Source organism: Drosophila gunungcola, unplaced genomic scaffold, assembly GCF_025200985.1.
Source record: "Drosophila gunungcola strain Sukarami unplaced genomic scaffold, Dgunungcola_SK_2 000077F, whole genome shotgun sequence".
Lineage (NCBI taxonomy): Eukaryota > Metazoa > Arthropoda > Insecta > Diptera > Drosophilidae > Drosophila > Drosophila gunungcola.
In genome coordinates, this window is record NW_026453240.1 from 314,682 (window position 1) to 337,156 (window position 22,475).

General features: G+C 39.2%; 1 protein-coding gene across 3 annotated transcripts; it reads left to right on the plus strand.

Annotated features, from left to right (window-relative positions):
- Positions 1 to 74: 74 nt before the first annotated feature.
- On the plus strand, positions 75 to 18,559 carry LOC128264724 (E3 ubiquitin-protein ligase HECW2). 3 transcript variants are annotated; one of them, XM_053000370.1, is made up of 5 exons: positions 75 to 723; positions 780 to 3,421; positions 3,678 to 3,847; positions 16,064 to 16,252; positions 17,001 to 18,412. In XM_053000370.1, exons 1-5 carry the CDS (start codon positions 414 to 416, stop codon positions 18,073 to 18,075), a joined length of 4,386 nt encoding a protein of 1,461 aa, XP_052856330.1. In that variant the 5' UTR covers positions 75 to 413; the 3' UTR covers positions 18,076 to 18,412. The 3 variants fall into 3 exon arrangements, with proteins under 3 accessions (XP_052856330.1, XP_052856332.1, XP_052856331.1); XM_053000372.1 differs by lacking the exons at positions 75 to 723; positions 780 to 3,421; positions 3,678 to 3,847 and adding an exon at positions 9,636 to 10,107 and having other exon boundaries at positions 17,001 to 18,559; XM_053000371.1 differs by lacking the exons at positions 75 to 723; positions 780 to 3,421; positions 3,678 to 3,847 and adding an exon at positions 12,441 to 12,674 and having other exon boundaries at positions 17,001 to 18,559.
- The last annotated feature ends 3,916 nt before the right edge of the window (positions 18,560 to 22,475 follow it).

The window sequence follows — 22,475 nt, forward strand, 5'->3', positions numbered from 1 at the left end:
TTGGCAGTTCAACGCCACGGTGTGGCAGCTCTGGCAGGCAGGCAAATTACAACATACGCTAAGCGGTCACACTGGCTGCCCCCCCCCCCGAAATATTTTTAGCAACAAATTTTTTAATTGACAATTTATAAACTAAAGCGAGCGCCCCGGCAGTGGCTGGCAGTGAGTAGAGCAGCACTAATGGCAGCAGGCGGCCGCCAAATGCGCCAAAGGGCCAAAAAAGGCAGCAAAATCAGTCGCAAAGCCAAAGTAGAGCAACTGCAGCTGTAACTGTAACTGTTAACCCTGGGCAGGGCGCGGGGAGGCAGGGTGGCAGTGGCAGCAGTGGCAGTGGAAGAGGAAGAGAGCTGGGGACGCCAAAACGGAAGAGGAAGAAGAAGAGCACATCTTGAATTCCTGGGACAAACGACGAAATGGAGTCAACCAATGCAGGCGCTGCTCCACTAGTGGCCCTAAAGCCTGTGGCAACGGACAGGACTCAAGTGGATCCCATAGCAGTCAGGTCGCAGGAGGCGGAGGACGAAGACGAGGAGGAGGAGGATGATGATCCCAAGGAGGAGGAGGCCTTCTACGATTCGCGCAATGGCAACGAAAGCGATGAACTGGAGCAGGCCTTCCAGAGTGCCCTGCAACTGGCCAACGATGTGCAGGTGAGTGTCAGCGAGGCGGAGGAGCAGCAGGAACAGGAGCAGGATCAGCAGTTAGGTGCCTGCGCTTTGCCATGTAAGTTAAGCCGAAGACCCATAAAACTTCATCACTTAATCAAGCCCCACTCACAGCGCCCAAAGAAGAGCTACCGCCGGAACGCAAGGAACCCCGCCACCAGACGCTGCTCTCCACCAAATCCTGCGAGACGCCGGCCCAGAATGCCACGCTCTCGCCCACCAATTCCTACAATGGCAGCATTGGCAGCGATGGCGGCAGCAGCGTGGGCGGCGGCGCCCGCCGCAAGTCCTGGACACTCTCACCGCAGAGTGGCGGCTCCACGCCCCTCAGCGGCGCCAAAAAGAAGACCAAGGCACCCATAACAATCAGCACCACCACAAATGGCGATGGCTTTAATCTGTGGGTGGCACGTGAATGCTTTGAAACGGTGCCTGCCGAAATGGTGGACGCATTGAGCATGGCCGAGGTGGATGAAGAGCTCCATGAGCAGCAGGAGGAGGAGGAGGACGAGGACGAGGAGGCGGCTGCCGTGGAGAGTCTGCTGGGAGCGGCCGCTGCCCTCCACGCCAGTGCCCATGTGCAGCGCCGTCAGCAGCAGAAGCAGCATCACCATCTGCGACAGCCTTCGCCGCCACAGCATCGACCGCTGGAACGCTCTTGGCCGCCGCGTGCAACCAATCGGGAGCTCAAGCTCCAGGGCGATGTCTTCCAGTTCGACATCCTGGACACGGACGAGCGTGGCCTGGCCGAGCTGGAGTTGGCCCAGCCGGGCAGTGGCAACAGTTCCAACAACTCACCCCTAAACACGCCACCCGTGCGCTTTAAGCCGCTGCTCAAGAAGAAGATCGGGCCGGATAGCTATATCAATACCATTAGCACGCAGAAGGTGCCGGTGCCGTTGCCTGTTAACCAGAGCTATGAGTTCCCCACCTTTCCCAGCAGCTCCTCGGCCGTGGCCTCCTCCTCGCCCAATAGTCTGCAATTTCCGTATCTACGCCAGCACCGTCCACTCACCCGTGCCCTTTCCAATGGCAAGGCCAGTTCATCGGAGGAGCAGGCAGCCGCAGTCGCGGCCTCGCCACGTCTCCTACTCTCACCGAAAAGGCAGCGCAGTCCGCCCTCGGGCTGCTCCACGCGCAGTGCCTCGCCGCTGGATCTCAGCCTGAGTCCCGAGCAGCATTCGCCCACCAGGGGCAGAGGAGTGGGCGGAGGGGCAGCCCTTCAGGATGTGGCTATGGCAGCGACGCCTGGAACTCCAACATTCCATGGCCAGCGACCTCAGCAGCGGCTGCTGAAACGGGTCGGCGGAGGAGCCGGAGCTGGAGCTGGAGCTGGTACACCCTTGGTATGTCCGCCCACGCCCACCCACCATGCCCGCCGGCATGCCCGCCTCCAGGCCGTCACTGCCAACTCCAGCCTGGCCATGGAAGCCCCAGCAGCAGCAGCAGCAGCAGCAGCCGCCTCTAGTCAATTGGATTACATTTACCTGCAGGATGGTGGAAGCAGCCAGGAGCAGGCTGCTCATCAGGTTCTGGAGCCTCCCGATGAAGTGGTGCACATAAGCAGCACCCGTTTGCCTTCCATACCCGAACGCAGTGCAGCAGCAGCGGCGGCGGCGGCGGCGGCAGCGGCAGCAGCAGCAGCAGCAGCTAGTTCTGGAGCAGCCCTAATCGAACCGGGCACCGTTTCCGGAAGCAGTGGAGGAGCCACGGCAGAGCCGCCACTGCCGCCCGCTTGGGAGGCGCGCATGGACAGCCACGGCCGCATCTTCTACATTGATCATACCACGCGGACGACCTCGTGGCAGCGACCGGGTGGTGCGGCGCCCAGCGGTGGACCGGCGGGCAGGGAGCAGCATCATCGCCAGCAGCTGGACAGGCGCTATCAGAGCATCCGTCGCACCATTACCAATGAGAGCAGGGCAGCGCAGCTCTACAATCTGCCAGCCTCGGCTGCAAATAGCAATAGCAATGCTGCTCCGGCTGTGGCTGTTGCTGTGGCTCCTCCGCCACCGCCCAATCCCGCCTCGGCCATCCATCCGGCCATCCTGATGCTCTGCCGCCCCGATTTCTACTCACTGCTGCACACCAACGAGGCAGCGCTGGCCATCTACAACCGGAATGCCGCCCTCAAGCACATGGTGATGCGCATCCGCCGCGATCCGCAGTGCTTTCAGCGGTATCAGTACAACAAGGACCTGGTGGCACTGGTCAACACCTTCGCCCAAATGGCCCGCGAACTGCCCTCCTGCTGGGAGACGAAGCTGGACCAGTCGGGCAAGCAGTTCTTCATTGACCACCAGCACCGGCGCACCTCCTTCATGGATCCCCGCCTGCCCGTGGAGTGTCCGCGCGTGGTGCGCCATCGACAGCAGCAGCAGCAACAGCAACAGCAGCAGCAACAGCAACAGCAGCAGCAGCCAGGTGTGGGCTACTACTACCCCGATCTGGTGGATGGCAACTGCCTGTCGGCTACCAGTGGGCACATAAATGCCAGTCCCGGATCCTCGGTGTCCGGAGTGCCGCCATTGCCGCCGCCCAGGCCCTCATCGTCGGCCACTTCATCCACGTCCAGGGGCAGCCATGGCCATGGACATGGGCATGGCCACAACTGCACCACGGCGGCGGCCATCGCCTGTGCCTTTAGTTTGGGCGGAGCAGCGGGCGGGGCCGCCGGAATGTCAGGAATGGCGGGAATGACTGGAGTGGGGGCCACAGCAGCCGGATACGAAGACGTGCCCATTGCCTACAACGAAAGGTAAACTTATGGATATTACTGAATTTCAACTCTGCCAGCACTCTGCCAAACGAAAAGTTTTCAACTTTTTTGAGAGCAAAAGTTTGATATTCTAATAATTTGCCATTTTGTTTATGTGTAATATTTTTAATTGTGTCTTTCGACTGCTTAACGATCTTGAAAAAAGAGTTATATATAGCTAATCTGATTCCAAATTGCACGAGACCTTTTTGCAATTCTCGTTTAATGTTTAACTGAATCTCTGTCTTATATTTAAGGTCATCGCCTTCCTTCGCCAGCCGAACATCCTGGAGATCCTGCGAGAGCGCCAAGGCCAGCACACCATGTCCCGCCCGCTTCGTGAGAAAATCAATATCCTGCGGGTGGAGGGCGTTCCCGCCCTCGAGAGATTGGGCCATGACCTACAACTGACTATTTTGCTGAGGTGAGTGTCCTAATTTCCTTTCTTTACTTGGCTAGAATTATTTCAATCTTATATGAACCGATGTTTTTTGATCGCTTATAAGCTGGCTTAAAGTTTGTTTCTAAAGTTTTAAAACACTTTGTTATTACATTTTGGTATATATAAAAACATTTATTAAATGCGATAGAGTTAGGAACACCCAAGTTACTGGTCTGTTCTTAAATACACTTACCCAAAATAATGTTTTTAATGTTTAAAATTCAATTTGGAATAGGATGTGGGGGGATATACCAAGTTTCTGGGTTGTCCTTAAAAAAAAAATATATAAAATGTTTTTAAAATTCAAAATTATATTTAGGATCGTTACAACTTTTTTGAGATATATTAAACATATACCTATTTAAATGCGATCAAGTTTCTGGGTTGTCCTCAAATAAATCACATGTTTTTAATATTCAACATTAAATGAATTCCTTGAAATCAACCTTTTGCTTGCGTGCGAAGCGTGATACACTGCTTGTTGCACCGGCCAGACAGCTGGAAACCCTCGCAACTGCCATGGCGATGGTGCTTGGGTGCTTGGGTGCTTGGGTGCTATTGAACTCCTCGAAATAGTTCCACACTCACATGACGCACCGGTGGCCGCCAGTTGGTAGCTCCACCTGCACTTGACGAAGGTCCCAATGCTCCAAGTGCCCATGCCGAACCCACCTGGCCTGAAATTGCATTGCTGCGTCATTTTCTTGCCTCCAAACAGTTCGTTTTGGTTTGGGCTAAGCTTTTGGCTTTGGTTTAAAGCCAGTGCTGTGTGAAGCCAACTTCGATCGATTTTGGCGGCGGTCCTGCTTGAGTGCTCCGCATATCGCATATAGCATATAGCATATAGCATATAGCGTATCGCATACGAGTGTGCCAGTGGGCTTAATTGCTTTTGAAAACCGTGTCGAAGGTTGTTGGCTAATTTTCCAAAACGCCAAACACTAACTAACTTGGCAAGGCTAGCACTTGGCTTCTAATCTCATTGCTTATTGTCTAATTGGCCGTGTTTCTTCCAAAATACATTTATCGCTCGGCGCGTCGACCACAAAAGTTTGAGGAACTGCACTAACATGCAGCACTGCGATGGTGGTGGTGATGGTGATGGTGGTGACCTTAATCCTAATCCCAATCTCTCGGCGGCAACAAAGTGGAAAATGACGTCGACAGATTAACCTCTCAAATTGTCGATTACTCTGCAACACTGCGGCCACCAGAGATTCCGATTCCCATTCCGATTCTGGTTCCGATTGAGCCATTTAATTGCATTTCAATTAGCCAAATTGTTGCGCTTCATTGGCTGGCTCCCCTCAACACTCAGCAATACTCAGCAGCACTCAGCAAATGAGAAGTGGGAGTTATCGCTATGGCTCGAAGCTGGTTTTGAGAGGAAATAGCAATTGGCAGCGATTAGTGACTACATCTGGTACAGATGTGACATTCTTATAGATCAATCCCAATACGGAATGCTCTTGTACAATTTACATTTCATTTCTTTTACAATCGCATTTCAAAAGGTCAAAGGTTATACCGAACCCTTTACTACAAGTGTCATAATTTTGCCTTAAAATATTGTTATCTAGAATAACAACCTAGATATAAAATGTTGACTTATTTAATACTTCATTTAAAGGTCAAAGGTTATAAGCCCGGAAATAAAGGTCACTTTTTTAACCCTTTACTACAAAGTTATTCTGATGGAATGTTAAATATCCGTATCTCAGTATTTAGTGCTATTGTCTAGGATTAAAAACTATAAATAAAATATTGATTTAAGAAATTACTTTTCAAAACGAACCATTTAATATGGTATTTTAATAATATATGATACTTAATAAATTCATAGCTTTGCTATTTACAGTTTTTTGATGAAATGTATCATTTTAACTATCACAGTATAAAATAGTATTACCTAGAATAAAAGAACTAGGTATAAAATTCTTGTTAATTTTTTTTTTAAGATTTGAAAATGGCTTATAAAGTGACCCAAGTTCTAAAAAGAAATATTTTCAGTTTAGACTAATAAGCAATAAATAGATTTTAAAGGTTAAATTTTAGGCAAAACCAAAAATACTTCGGGCTTACCAATAACGAACATTGATATTCATGATGTCTTGATAAAAATATGATAAATGTTGAATAAAATGTTGTATTTCGTGTGCTAAATTATATATTCAATAATATAACATATATATTAAAAAATGAAAACAAAAACAAGAAGGCCCAACTGTCGTCTGTTGAATATTTAATATATTGAATCGTAAAGAATATTGACTAACAAGCTTGTTTTGGAAAAGTATTAGCAACGATCGCATTGGGGAAGCACATATGACGCCTTCCAGAGCGACTTGCAATTGCACAACTCCGCTTAGATCAGAATCTCAGAGTCTTAGAATCCATAAACCCGAGGCAATCTGCACTTGGTCGTTAGTCATACGTTTTGGATGAGCTAACCCAAATCCCACCACCGCAAACCCCTTATTTCCTGATTCCAAAAGCTGTTGCGCCTCAATGAGAAACTCAAATGCCGACTAAGAGTAGGCAAATATAAGCAGCATTTCGCCAGTTGGCTAAATGTTTGTCGATGAATATTACCTGAGAATATAAAAATAACTGCATGCGATACGATAGTCAAAGTGGACAGAGGGTATTTATAGCGAAGCGATCTTGGGTTTTTTTTTTTTTGCTGCTTCGGTTGCAGTCACGCCCCCTTTTGCGAGCAGGGCAACGCCCTAAAGCCGCAGCAGCTGCCCCATAAATACTCGGCACACACTCGCCACTAATCCGCTAAAAATTCCCCTCATCACCCAGTCACACAATTTAACCCAATTCCGAATGAAGCATAATTTATCGGCCAAACAACTGGGGACTATAAAATAGCAACAATAGCAACAATAGCAACAATAGCAACTTCAGCTTTAGCTCCAAGTCCAAGTCCTCTTTCGTTTTAGGCACCTTAGGGGGTGCGGCAGTGTCGTCATCGTCATCATAATCATAATCACCGCTATCGTTTCAGCAAGTATTATCAAGTATCATTATCATCGGCACCCTCGCAGTCGCAGTCTCGTAGCAATCGTCACCATTGAACTTCGTCGTCGTCGTCGTCGTCGTCGTCGAGGCATTGACAAGTTTTCGGTTGATATTTTAATTGATCTTCCACTGGGGTACATCTAATTTCAAAGCTAGCTTTCCTTAAAAAAAGCTCAAAAAATCAAATACTTATTTGGGTGTGTTTATAAAATAAATAAAAATTAAATATTATATCTGCATAATTATTAAATATTTTTTACAATATACCAACATTTTTACAATAGTAATTGAAATCTAAAATTTATAATTTTATGAGGTTGCCTACTAATTAAAAAAAAAACATTAAAGGGATATCTATATATATATAATTTATTTGAAAGTTTGCCCGCCCTAAGAAATGGAACTCTTATTTTAAATTTGTGTTTTTATTAGATAGTCTTAACAAATTATTAAATTTTAAAGAACTTTAATAATTTTTTAAAAACTGCAGAGTTATTCAAGGTGTTACGAAAACATACAAATATTATGTTTTATCATCTCCATCCACAGAGAATTGTTCTAAAAATGATCAAGGTTAAGAAATAATGTTTCTGTATTGGAGTAAATACTTAGATTAAAAATATTAAGAAAATAATGAAGTAATAAGGGCATTGCAATGTTCATTTGATTCTTTTTGGAGCAGGAAGTTACTTAGTGGAGTTGGGTTAACTGCTGTTTGCCGTTTAAATTTGACCCGTAGAAGGGAACGTTCGCTTTTTTTTAGTTATTGCCGTTGTTTTGTTGCTTGTTTACAGTTCATTGGGTTTTTGGGCGTCTGCGCATGCGTGCAGTTCGATTGGGACATGGCAGCATTCTACACTGATAAAAAAATGGGAAGGTAAAACTGAATTTATTATATTTAAATTATATTTTATATTTAAATTAAATAAAAAAAAACGTAAAGCTCTATACAAAGTGTTTAAAAGAGCATGATTAAAGATTTAAATATTTGAATTAATTTGGAAAATATTATATGTGTTAAATGCTATTTGTTTTAACTGCTTTACACTAAAGAATAATATTGTTTAAACTTAAACAATATTTTCAGATAATAAAATCAGTTACTTAAATCTTAAATAATTAAAAACCGCAATGACGGAAAATTAAAGTGAGAAATATCTAAATTAAGTATAAAATACTTGGATTTACTACACCTCATAAACTATTGTTACATGAATTTTAAACTATTGGGTATGAAAAATTGCTCAATAAGGATGAATTTTAAATTAATACCTTGAAAGTATTAAAATTAAATTAATGTGGCTTAAAAATAAGGCCCTAGACTACAGTTTTAGACCCTTCGGTATAGAAATGAAACAAAAAGTATTGGGGTTTTATTATAAAGTATTCAATAAATACTTATACTTTTATACTGTAGGTAGTTTATTTTCAAGACACACTTATAAAAATTAAACTTTCAGTTTTTTTTTGGGAGTACGTTTTTTTCGCCAGTGCAGCTTTGGAGCATTGAAACATTAGGGCAGGCAGACTTGGCGACATGGAGACTTTTGGAAACAGTGGCCGGCGTTTGTTTGCGGCCTATTCGAATGTTTTGTTGTGTCTGGGGCTTCCGTTTTGGGGCGTGCTAAATGCGGGGCGTGGCTGCCCTGCTGGCTGGAGTAAAAGGGAGAGGGTGTGGTAGTGGTAGTGGTGGTGGGAGTGGGAGTGGGAGTGGTTCTCGTGGCGGAGTGATGAGCGGACAATTATAACCATGACCAACGCCACACAATCACCCACCCAAATGCCATGGGATGGGGCTGTGGCAGTGGCTGTGGCTGTCGTCGATCGTTTGAAGTGCACTCCTCGTGGGGGTGACTCAATTCCGATCGGTTTGTAAGCGAAGTCGAAGTCGAAACCGAAACAGAAACCGAATCCCAACCGAAGTCATGCCGGCAACAGCTGGCAGGCGGTACAGTGGAGCCAAGTCTTATGGTTTTCGAACCTATCAAGAGAATCTTAAGATTCAAATTTGCCTGTGAGCCAAAAGTTCCAAAGTATTTTCTAACTTAAAGAACAATGTCGTTGCCGCTTAAAAACTTGTTTATCTATTTAGTAAAGAAGAGCTTTTATATTAAAGAACCTGCTAACATATTAATTTATTGTTTTTTTACTTAAAAGAATTTTTAACTTTTTAACTATATTACAAGGTATTGAAGACATATATTTTAAAAGGCCTGCTGAGATGTAACTTTTTACCATGCACCTAATAAGACTTATATTTTAAACGGCCAGCTGAGATTTTTATTTATTTTGTGAAAAAAACCGTCATCTACAAAAATCCTTTTTGAAATTATGGGTTTTAAAATTCAGTATATATTTAAAAAAAAATGTATTTTTAATGACTTCATTCCCCAAAGTCGCGCTTTGAGTAGCCCACCCATCTGTAGACCAATCTTGACCCACTTTCTTGACCACTGTGCGATCGATGTGACTTGAAGTTCGGCGGATTCTGCTGGCTCTTCGGCGGCGTTTCATTGGGGCAGCGCTGCACCGCCTTGCACAACAATAACAACAATAACAAGAACAACAACAACAACAGCAACAAATAAAAACACAACCCAAACCAAAACCAAAACAGAACTAAACGATACGAAACGAAACGAAACGCCGACCGAAAACAAAACCAGCGAATAATTAAATAATTTTCTTTGCGCGCTTAAATTGAATTGAATTTCATATTTATCGGTTCGGCGGCTAGACAAACGCCAGCATTCTGCAATCGTCGGTCATTGGGGTAGCACTAAAGCATATAGCATAGCACTAAAGCATAAAGCATATGCTTAGAAGGGAGTATAAACCAACCCCGGGAGTTTGGAGCTCTGTTATTACTTTATTTTTGTTTGTGACATATATTTTTCTTTACTTTTTGTTTATCTGTGACTCCGCCGGTTTCGTTCCGTTCCGTTCGTTGCGACTTCGTTGTTTTTTCGTTCGCCTCTATCAAAACAGAAGCGTTTCAACAGCCGCCGCGTGAGCACACACATAATCGTCCCGTTTTTTAACCGCTTACAAACCGATACATAACCGATTCATAACCGTTTCGCGCGAAATACCGCTATCCGAAAAGGAGCAATCCCCGGTGATCTCAGTGATGGTTAACCATTTGATTCCAAAGGCTTTTGGCGCACTACCGAAATGGGCTTTCTATCGAAGGCTGCCTACATTGTGTGGGCCGTGTAAGTAGATCATTTCGTTATCAGTAATCAACCCCTAAATACCATCTAGAAAATCCCCCTCGTTATGTTTAGTCATCGATATCGATGTGAAGTACCCTTAGATTACCGAGCAATCGGCTTTCGCAACTTTTTTTGTTTTGCTAATTTTAAAAAGCGTTTTAAAATTCAAATATTTAATTATTAGCATAATTGGGGCCACCAACTTTTCTTCGAGCTTTAAAATTGGCAGGAATTTTATTAGGACATACTAGGTTATTTTTATATTATACACTATGTTTAAATAAAACTTTAACTATTTCTGAAAATATAAACTTAATAAATTCGTGTTGAACTGCCTAAGCTAAAAACTTTCTTCTGGGAAGATTATATAATATAATAAACAAATTAAATTAAATCCGAAAAATTTACATTTTAAATAAGTTATTATATTATTTCCCTGAATTTCTTTACTTTTACTTTTAATTGGTCTTATTTTTGGAAAATAACCTTTTTCTTAAAATACCTATAACCATTGGTTGAATAGAGAGTTTGTTTTTTTAAATAAACTTAGTTGATTTTAGAATTTAATTAATGTCAAAAGAACTACTATTTGTTATTCCTCAAGTTTCTAAGTCATTTAAAAATTGTTTTGTTTGTTTTGAATTTTATTCTTATTTATTATAAGACACTTCTTTACGGCCATTTAATTTTTTGTAAATTTGCTATCAAATCTCGTGATAAGTTTATTCTTTGAATAACTTTATTTTGTTATAAGACTTTGATTGATGTCAAAACAAACTATGTAGTATTTGTTATTTCGCAACATTCTATATTCTGTTTAATGACTCAATTCAATAGGTGTTTACTCATCTTTAGCTTGGTGTTTGAAAAGCACTTCCCACAAAAAGTCACATCGTGTTGCATCGCATTGCATTGCAGAAATGCATTGCATGCAAAAATAACGAGATCACATCCTGTGCTCCCCTAGTTGCATCCGATTTTGTTTACCATTCCGCCGGCACTGCACTTTTTACGCTTTCCTATCCGTGGAGATCGGGTTCCAGATTCGGATCCCATTTTATTCCCATGGCTGAAACTCCAGTTGCAGGAATGCTGTGTGGAATGCCAAGTAAACAGTTTGCACAAATTATGAGCAATTTGTGTTCAGGGTTTTGTGGGAACGGGTACGTGAATGGGAATGTGTCGAGTGTCCAATTGCAAAAGGGATCCATGTTGTGGGCGCACCAAATAACCCCAAGGATATTGGACGTTCGGTTCAAGTGGTTTGTTTATATTACACAATTGCTTCTTTGGGCTGCAGACACACTTTATTTTATAGCTTATCAGGCATAGATTTTCATTTTCCCAATTTATTGCTTGGCCAATCGTTTAATGGCAGAGTGTTGTAACTGTTTTAACGATTTTGGAATAGATTTCGTTTGACTTAAAGTGTTATATGAGTTTTAAGTGGGCACCAAAAGCATGTATTAAGGGGTATACTTTTAAAGGGTGTACGCTTTATAATTTTGTTTTGTTTTCTTATAAGTTCTATTGATATTTCCCTATTACAACATTCATATAAAAAGGTTTTCTGCTTTCATGAACTACTGAAACGCTCAAAAACCTCATTAAATGAACTATTTCAATAACAAAACTACTAAGCACTTATTAAGCTTTTTGGATACGCAATACAACTTTTTAATTTCTGGTGTTATACTTTTTTTTAAATAATATTTCATAATAAAGACAAATATATTTATTTACCCTTGCAAATGGCATGACCTACTGAAACTCATAAAAAGGTTATAAAATGTACTCTTCTCAATGCTTCTGATATGATTTCTATACTCTTTTGAACCTATACCCTATACTTTTCAAAGATCTTTACGATCAATGCAACTTCTCAATATTTGCATTTATTTTAAATTAAATTTCACTACTTTGATTTCATTTACTTTCTTTAATTTCAAAATAATATCCTTTAAAGAAGTTAACTTAATTCATTTATTTTGTTTAATAAGAAATAATATGCCATTTTAAACCTAAAGTAAATGCGTGTGAAGCATAAATGATCACAAATCATTTTTATATTTTTTAATGTGAGAGTTTGAATAACCCAAATTAAGCATTCAATCAGTCTGAAACTGTTGATTGTTTTTAACGCCTTATGGAAACCAAATGGAAACCAAATGGAAACCATCAAATGGGCCACCGAATACCGCACCTTAATGGGTTAAGGCTCCCTTATCGCCGCCTTCCTTATCAGCATATCAGTTTATCGTGATAAGCCCTCTTTTTGTGCCCTCCCCCTCCCCCCGCCAATGCAATCCATCTGTTTTGGTGGTGCAGCTTGGAGTTGAAACCCAAATCAGTCGTTCGCCTGCTTCAGTTGGATTGGGAATCGATATTTAACCCAAAAGTTTTCTCCGTTGTGATTTCAGTTATATAGTATCAATTTGTATTTTTTTCTTTCGATTTTTTCGGTGTGTCTTTTTAGTGCATTGCTAATTGAGAATCCATTTGGGATTTACAACCCATCAAATGGGTCTCTTTTCCAAGTTCGTCTACACCTTCCACATGTGGGAGAAGTACGTGCGTCGTGAGTCGCCACAGATTCTTTCGATGTTAATACTATATTCAAATGTTTTTTGGACTGTTTTTTACCAACCAACCAACAAACCGACCAGCATAAAAGTAAAAGCGAGCGCTTCCCTTTCATATCACATATTTCATGAGTGCTGGCGGAAATTCAAAATATTTAGCGAATAATTTCTGAAGTTGACGACGCAGGGCAAAAAATGTGGGTAAACTCGTTGTCGCGGTGGTGCATTCATAAATTGTGGAGAAAATATGCAGAAGAATACTATAGTGTTGTGGGGGAAGTGTAGCACTTGATGATAGAATGGCAACTGGAGTGGCAACTATAGTTAAATATTAATAATATATGAAAGAGATATTCAAGAGCTTTTTCGTTCCCGCATCAAGGCACTTATTTTATGCAGATTGTGTGTGTGTTTTTAATTTAAGCTCAAAATATTGTTCCATATAAAAGAGATTCACTTATTTTAACTATCTAAGAACAAAACGATAAGTATAACCTTTATCTTTCTTTGGGTGCTCTACTTTTTAAACTAATTGACCTCGAAAATTCCTTTAGAAATGGATATAAATTAGAATTCTTCTGTAAACATCTATAAGTTATATACTAAATTTAATAATTTGACCAAATGTGTTTTAAAAAATCCATTTTTGTTATGATGACAGGGTTAGAAAACCTTTGGGTGCTCTACTTTTGTAAATTATGTTAAAAATGTAATGGTTCGCAAATAAATAAATAAATAAATGACACACAAAATTCCTTTAGTGATGGAAACTCTTCAATAAACATCTTTTTGTATACTTTATTCAATAATCTGTTGGGTTTTAAATAGATAGTTTTAAAAAGATATAAAAGCTTTAAGTGCACTACTTTTTAGCTTGTTCATCTATTTATTTGCTTAAAAAAAGTATTCTTTGATAAACATCTATATGTTGATGTAAAATAAAAAGATTTAAATTCATTGTTAAAACTAAGTATAAGTATTGAAAATATAAACTTAAATTTAAAATGTTAATGTTGTATATTATGAAAGGGAAAACAATAAAAGAGCAAAGTAAACTCGTTCTTTTCTGCATAATATTTCTTTAAATAAAGATCAGGGCTAGAGAAAATGTAATTCTTGAAAAAAATGCGAGGGAGTGCCAGTGCCGCTTTATCACAACCAATCGCTCAGCATTTCCGCACTTTTGTGGACTTTCTTGCGCTGCAAAGTCAGTGACCGGCTGTCTAGAACGATTGCATCGAGTGTTTATAAATATTCCCCACATTTCACAATAAGTGTGTGTTTCTTTGTTGGATAAGTGGGTGTCAACCACACGCCACAAGCCACAAGCCACAAGCCACAGACCACAAACCATTTTGCCATTTTTGTGTATTCTTTTTGCCATTTAAATCGCCATTAATTGCAGCTTCCTGTTGCTCCAATAATTTGCAAGAATTTTTCATTCAATTTGAAAGTAATTTGACACGGCATAGGCATACGATACTATACGATACTAAACATATATGCGTAGTAACAGCCATTAATTGATCCATTTCCATTTTCATATCCCACAGCCAACAGCCAAAAAGTATTGCTAATGAGCCCAGAATTGGGGAATTAGTCACTTCCGAGCGGGCGATAATTGCGGGCATAACTGTTGTCACTATCCATTCGATTCGATACGATCTATACCCCCCCAAAAAAAAAATATAAAAATGTACATATATATAGCACCTACTACTGCGGCTGACCGCCATAATTTGCGTTATTAATTGGCCAATTTTCAATTTCAAGTTGAAGGTCGCAGACCAAAGCAAAAGCAAAAGCAAAAGGCGCTGCCAAATGGCAATTTAAATTATGGATTAACTACTTAGAATCGGATTAGTTAGTCGATGGATTGGTCTAAAAAAAGCAAAAACAAAAAGCTGGAAGGAAAAGTCCGACTGTTCTGGGTTTTTTTTTAGCGAAGGTCGCCTTTTGACCTAATCGATTGCATTTGATTGGAAATCGATCGATTCTTCCGCCTCATATTTGATGGTGGGAAAACTTTGATGGCCTTAGAAGGGGGCGTGGCCAGCTGGGAAACGGGGCGGAAGATAGATAGCCTCTTCTAAAATGTATTCCAAATGCATATTAATGCCCATGACAAATCACTTGGCCCCCTGACTGACCCCTGACCTTTTGCGCTGGTCATCTCAAGTCTGATTTCATCATCGCACAAAATCGATGCAAAATGGGTCGACATCTCAGAATCGGTTCTATAAAGTATAGTATAGTATAGTACAGTATAATATAGTAAAGTGACATATCAGCCAGCTGCAAATCGTATGATTTTCACTGTGAACAAGTATTTATAAATTTAATTTTGTGCTTACCATTAAGATCAATTAGTTCTCGGATTTTAATTGATAACTATTGCATTTTCTAGCTATTTTATGGTTTCTCTATTTATTAATCAACGATTTTATGTGGCTACAACACAATTAATTAAAAATAATTAGCAGATTAAAGAATAAAATTGGTTTTCTAAGATTTAGGGCAAAACACCTATTTGTTAATAATATAATAAAATAATATTTAATAATATAATATTTATTTAATATAAATTAAACATAATTTTGGGATCTATATATATTGGAAATACAACATGTTATTTAATTATATTTGTTATAACTCCATTCATTTAACAGATATTTAAGTCGCTATTATTGAATATTTATTTATATAAATATAAGATAACATGGGATACATTGAAAGATGTAGGGCAAAATAATATTTGTTAATTAAGAAATATATTGGATAATACTCTATTAATAATATTAATAGAAGTTTTTAATGGCTTTTATTAATAATTTAATTCAAATTCAACACAATTGATTAAAAATGAATTTTATGTATATAAGTATTAAAAAATATTGTATATTTTGGAAGATGCAGGCCAAAAGAATATTTGGTTGCCAACAACGATCAACTGGGTACATCTTTTGACCTTTTTAGAGCATTTGTTAGGACCCATTTTACTTAGATTTTCTGCCAGTGCAGCTCAGCAGTTCCATCCAAAGTCCGCAGCGCATTTATCTCCTTTATCACCGCACAACGCACAACACACTCCATATTCCATATTCGGATGGGCGTCCTTTCCGGTCTGTCGGATGTGTTTGTGTGGGCAATCAATTGCCGGATTAGCAACTCCATGAGCAATTGCCATTACCGCGAAAATGACGGCATCTAACTAAACTGTAGATTTACGATTTACGAGCAACCAACCAAGCAACCAACCCGTAGCTAATCGCTTTTATCGAGTGCAACTAATAGCTAACTATTTATCTATCTATCTATCTATCTATCTATCTATCTATATGTTATCTATTTATCTATCTGTTATCTATCTTCAGCCTGTTCGAGCAGGAGATCATGAGCTATGTTCCTATTGAAGAGCGCAGTCCGCAGGGATCGCCGGTGCTCAGTTCGCGGATGCCACAGCGGGCGCCGCCGCCCTTCCGGCGCGACTTCGAGGCCAAGCTGCGCAGCTTCTACCGCAAACTGGAGTCCAAGGGCTATGGCCAGGGACCGCACAAGCTTAAGTGAGTATCAAAGCTATTTTCTTCGGGGGTTTTAAGGCAAAACAAGAATAAAAACTGAAGTGTATACACCCTTGCAGCTATAACTAAAATCAAGAGCTTTTAAAAACAAATATATTTTGGTTTTGTGCGTGTATGTTTCCAAGCAATCAAGCTATGTCGCTTTTTCCGATCGTTTCAATGGCAGCTTTATGATATCATTGTCCAATTTAAATCAAATTAAAACCCCTATTCTAGAATAGTAAAACATTACTATAAATCGAAAAGTATTCAAATAAATAAATTAACTATTTAACGCTTAACAAATATTAAAAATATATTTATTTATATTAATATTAAAAATGCATTATATAACTATTAAATGATTAACAAATTTTAAAAGTGTATTATTTAACTATTCAATGATTAACAGATTATACTGTAAATTGTATTATTAAACTTTGTAATTCTTTAAAAATATGAAAAATGTTTTTCTTAACTATTTAATGCTTAACAAATATTTAATATAAATTAATTAACTACTTAAAAAAAATTCAAAAAAAATGTTTGTAAAATTGGAGATTAACAAAATATAACAAATGTATTGTTTAACTATTTAAAACTATAAAAACAATGTTTGCCAAATTAAAACTAACTAACTAGCAAAACTAAAAGTATGTAACAAAATATAACAAATGTATTATTTAACTATTTAAAACTATAAAAACAATGTTTGAAAGTAGCAAAACTAATCTGTTAATGCATTTTGCAGACTCCACATCCGCCGCAGCCATTTGCTGGAGGACGCCTTCCGGCGCATCATGTCGGCGAACAAGAAGGACCTGCAGCGCGGCCGCCTGGCCGTGCTGTGGGACACGGAGGAGGGCCTGGACTACGGAGGACCCTCCCGGGAGTTCTTCTTCCTGCTGTCGCGCGAACTGTTCAATCCGTACTACGGACTGTTCGAGTACTCGGCCAACGATACGTACACGGTGCAGGTGTCGCCGCTGTCGGCGTTCGTGGACAACTGCCACGACTGGTTCCGTTTCAGTGGCCGGGTGCTGGGACTGGCACTGGTGCATCAGTACCTGCTGGACGCCTTCTTCACGCGACCCTTCTACAAGGCACTGCTGCGCCTGCCGGTGGCGTTGAGTGACCTGGAGTCGCTGGACAATGAGTTCCATCAGTCGTTGCAGTGGATACGCGACAATGACATCGGCACGGGCGTGGATCTGGGCCTCACCTTCTGCGTCACGGAGGAGCTGCTGGGTCGAGTGGTGGAGCGCGAGCTGAAGCCGGGCGGCAAGAACATCATCGTGAATGAGAAGAACAAAAAGGAGTATCTGGAGCGCATGATCAAGTGGCGGCTGGAGCGTGGCGTTCAGGAGCAGACGGAGTCGCTGGTGCGCGGCTTCTACGAGGTGGTTGACTCGCGTCTGGTATCCGTCTTCGATGCCCGCGAACTGGAGCTGGTGATAGCCGGCACCGCGGAGATAGACACCAACGATTGGCGCCTGAATACGGAGTATCGCTCGGGCTATCATGATAATCACCAGGTTATCGTGTGGTTCTGGCAGGTCATCGAGCGGTTTAGCAATGAGCAAAGGCTGCGACTGCTTCAGTTTGTCACCGGCACTTCAAGCATTCCCTACGAGGGATTCTCCGCGCTGCGTGGCTCGACGGGACCACGACGCTTCTGCATCGAGAAGTGGGGCAAGCCGAATGCCCTGCCACGTGCCCACACGTGCTTCAATCGGCTGGACCTGCCACCGTATCCCACGCCCGAGCTGCTCTACGAGAAGCTGCTGCTGGCCGTCGAGGAAACGAATACGTTCGGCATTGAGTAGGCATGTGATATTCGGCCAGCCTCACTTTGTTGCAGCACCCAAAACAACCAAAACAACCAAACACTTAACACTAAACACAACCCAAAAACGCTTTATTTCGATTTTAGAAGTTTTTTATAACTTGCCTAAGTCTAGGTATTCCATTGGGGTGTTGCAGAAATACCAGTTGTTGTCCCTGCCACTGATTGAAAAGGTATTCAGGAAGTTTTTAATTTATAACTTAACATTTGTTGTCTCTGAAAGTGGATGAAAAAGTCTTTAGTTAGTTTTAAAATTGTTTTACCCACAAAATCTAAGGAACTAAATACTTTACAATATATAATGTACTTAAAACAGGGACTGTAAATTAGACTTATTCGAGACTTTTATTTTAAAAAGATTATTTTGATTCTTATTTACTGTTAAATCTTAAAAATAACACTAATAACAATAACATAACAAGAATAAGAATTTTTGTCCACAAAGTACATAAAAATGTAGCTAGTTTTAAAATTTGTTTACCCACAAAATTAAATAATTTAAATATAAAATATAAATATATATAGTGTACTTATAACAGGGAGCTTCAATAAGAATTATTTAACTTAACTTAACTTAACTTTAATTTAAAAAAGAAAACTGTGATTTATACAGTTAAACACTATGCATACTCTTGTTCACAAGGTATAGAAAAATATAGCCAATTTGGAAAACAAATAAAACAGTATGTAAAATCAGCCAAATTGTTAAACATTCCTTTTTTAAATTCCAGTACGCTTTTAAAACATAAGTTTCAAATTATTATTTAGGGTCCCTGATTTTAAATAAAAACAAGAAGGAAAGCAAACTTCGGCAAGCCGAAGTTCATATACCCTTGCAGCTATTGCATTAATTAAATACTTTTGAAAACATTTAAATTATGATTTACTTGAGTATGTGCTAAAAAAAAACATTGAAACTATGATTATTTGCAGCTCAATTATTAGATAGTTATTTTATATATTTTTATTATTTCTATGGGAGCTATATGCTATAGACGTCCGATTTTGATAAAATTTATACCATAATTCTGAAATAATTAACATTGCTATATGTCGAAGAACTAAACAAAAAATTAAAAAACAGAAAAGTTATAATTTTTTTCATTTATTTTTCCGATTGTTCCTATGGGAGCTATATGCTATAGTCGTCCGATTTTGATGAAATTGAAACCGTAATTCTGAAATATTAAACCATTACTATATCTCGAAGAACTAAACAAAAAATTAAAAAACAGCAAAGTTATAATTTTTTTTCATTTATTTTTCCGATTGTTCCTATGGGAGCTATATGCTATAGTCGTCCGATTTTGATGAAATTTAAACCGTAAATCGGAAATATTTTACCATTACTATATGTCGAAGAACTAAACAAAAAATTAAAAAACAGCAAAGTTATAATTTTTTTTCATTTATTTTTCCGATTGTTCCTATGGGAGCTATATGCTATAGTCGTCCGATCCGGCTCGTTCCGACTTATATACTACCTGCAATAGAAAGACAACTTTTGGGAAAGTTTCATGCAGATAGCTTTAAAACTGAGAGACTAGTTTGCATATAAACGGACGGACAGACGGACAGACGGACAGACGGACATGGCTAGATCGACTCTCCTAGTGATGCTGATCAAGAATATATATACTTTATAGGGTCGGAAACGTCTCCTTCACTGCGTTGCAAACTTCTGACTGAAATTATAATACCCTCTGCAAGGGTATAATTATTATGTGTTTTCCAATACAATCCCTTAACACAAAATATTTAAAATTCGAACAAGCTTTATAAAAATCAAACAAATTTAAAAATTTTTTTAGAGTAAAAGTCTCAAATTATTTTTACTTACGGTGCCTGTTTTTAGTTCGATTTAATTTTGTTTTCCCATGCAAATCCTTAACACAAACTATATATAGAGTTTAGTTCTTTAATTCATATTTTTTTTTATGAAAAGTTAGTTGATATTTAATAGTTGTTAGCTATTTCTAAAAGTCTTCTGGTACTTCTGCAACACTCAGGATTGTACTGTAGTTATTTATATACGTAGGTTAACCGTCCCCTTAAAAAAAAAGAAAAACCGAAAAAGAGAGATAAAAAATGCCTAGCCATAGACAGACTTGCTACTTTAGGCATGGCATCCCATTAGTTCGTAGACAATTTGCCTTCGCCTTCGTTTTTGCCGTTCACTGAATGGAAGTGTTACCTCAAGAGCAAAACGGCTTGCCAGCGCCGCCAGTCATTAGTTGTAAGACCTAAAAAAAAAAAGAAACCCAAACTGCACACCCCAAAAAAAAAGGATAACTTCTAAGGCTAAAAATCCTTCGCTTGACTCTCTGCCTGATTTACTAAACACAATCGAAACGAATCGAAAAACGAAATGTAATGAAACGATGCCAACTGCCTGTAGAGAATGCCTAATCCAATTTAGCAGGCCCCAAAGAATGGAGAGATTGAGAGAGCAGAGCCACTCTAAGCCAATACTTAACTAGCTTATAATGTTGTCGTCTTAGCCTTAACTCGAATTCCAAAACCCCCCTAGATGTGTGCATTCCAAATAAGCGTATTGTGGATGTCAGTTAATATAGCCTATATTACCCTAACCTTACTCCTTAAAACCCAGATCAAAAAAGTATGTAAATTGTTTTTGAATTTACAAACGCTTTAATTATTCCCATCGAAGTTGCCATGTGCATCCTCCTCCGCCAATTGACCAAATCTCTGGCCAGGATTGGGCTGCATATGACAGCTCCGATCGGGTCTTTATGGTACATCATATAGTATATATTATATAAACAACAAAATGGCTGCTGTTATGCCAACAATGATTACAAATTGGTCCAGTGCGTTGCTTCGGCTTTATTGGTTCTTTCGGCGCATACAATTAACGATAATATATATATTTAATTAAAACATAAACAAACAAATTCAAAACATAGCTAAACGAAAAAGCAAACAAAAATTACATTTTTAAGATTATTATTGATCGAAAGAAAATGCGAAAACGAAAAAATAACTAAATGGTGATTTGTTTACATGTATTTTTGGCATTAGTTAATACGGAAAGCGAGAGAGACGGACAACCAGAGTTGGAGAGAGATAGAGCGATAGACAGAGACGGCGTCAGTGAATGAGACAGAGATAGGATAGAGATAGAGATATAAAAATCGCTTTTTGAACTACTTATTGATAAATGAAGATTGTTTTAATGAATTATTAATGTGCGTGTATTTATGAACAAATTAACTATAATTATAAACAAATAAATGTGAGCCTTTTACTTCAAAAGCAAATCTGTGGTCTTTATGGTAATTTTGGATATATTTTCATTTCAATGGCATAAATTCGAACACTTAAAATGAAAAAATTGGTAATAAAATTAGTTTTTAAAATTCTTGGCTGGCAACCTATTCTACCCAACCACAATCGGTTTATAGAAACTAATTTGGTTTTGATGCGAAAACCGATTCTTAAAATCGAATTTTTGAAAATTTGGTTTTATGGCCAATTTTCGCATTTTTGATAAGGGGGGTACATCATCATTTTTTGCAGAAATTGGACAATCTGAAAAAATTTTAACTGTGAATGCCATTCGATTGGAAATTTTATTACAAATTCAGCGGTGTATGACATTCCAACATTTGACCATTATTTCCTAAGGTTTTGACACAAAAACCAAGTTTATAATGTGTTTTTTGGGATTTTTGGCGATTTTTCAAACCAAATTATTTCTGAAGAGTCTTTTTGTTGTAACTTTGCCAAAATACGACCCAAAATCAAAAGAGTTGCCATTTTGAACAGCTGGCAACTTATGCCATCCATCCCTGAACGATTGAAAACAATTAATTTAGTTTTGACAAAAAAACCGAATTTTGAAAACCGTTTTTTGAATAATTTATTTATGTCCAAATTTCAGACTTTTTTGTAAGGGGGTACATCATCATTTTTTGCAGAAATTGGACAATCTGAAAAAATTTTAACTGTGAATGCCATTCGATTGGAAATTTTATTACAAATTCAGCGGTGTATGACATTCCAACATTTGACCATTATTTCCTAAGGTTTTGACACAAAAACCAACTTTGTAATGTGTTTTTTGGGATTTTTGGCGATTTTTCAAACAAAATTATTTCTGAAGAGTCTTTTTGTTGTAACTTTGCCAAAATAAGACCCAAAGTCAAAAGAGTTGCTATTTTGAACAGCTAGCAACCTATGCCATCCATCCCTGATCGATTGAAAACAATTAATTTAGTTTTGACAAAAAAAACGAATTTTGAAAAACGTTTTTTGAATTATTTATTTATGTCCAAATTTCAGACTTTTTTGTAAGGGGGTACATCATCATTTTTTGCAGAAATTGGACAATCCGAAAAAATTTTAACTGTGAATGCC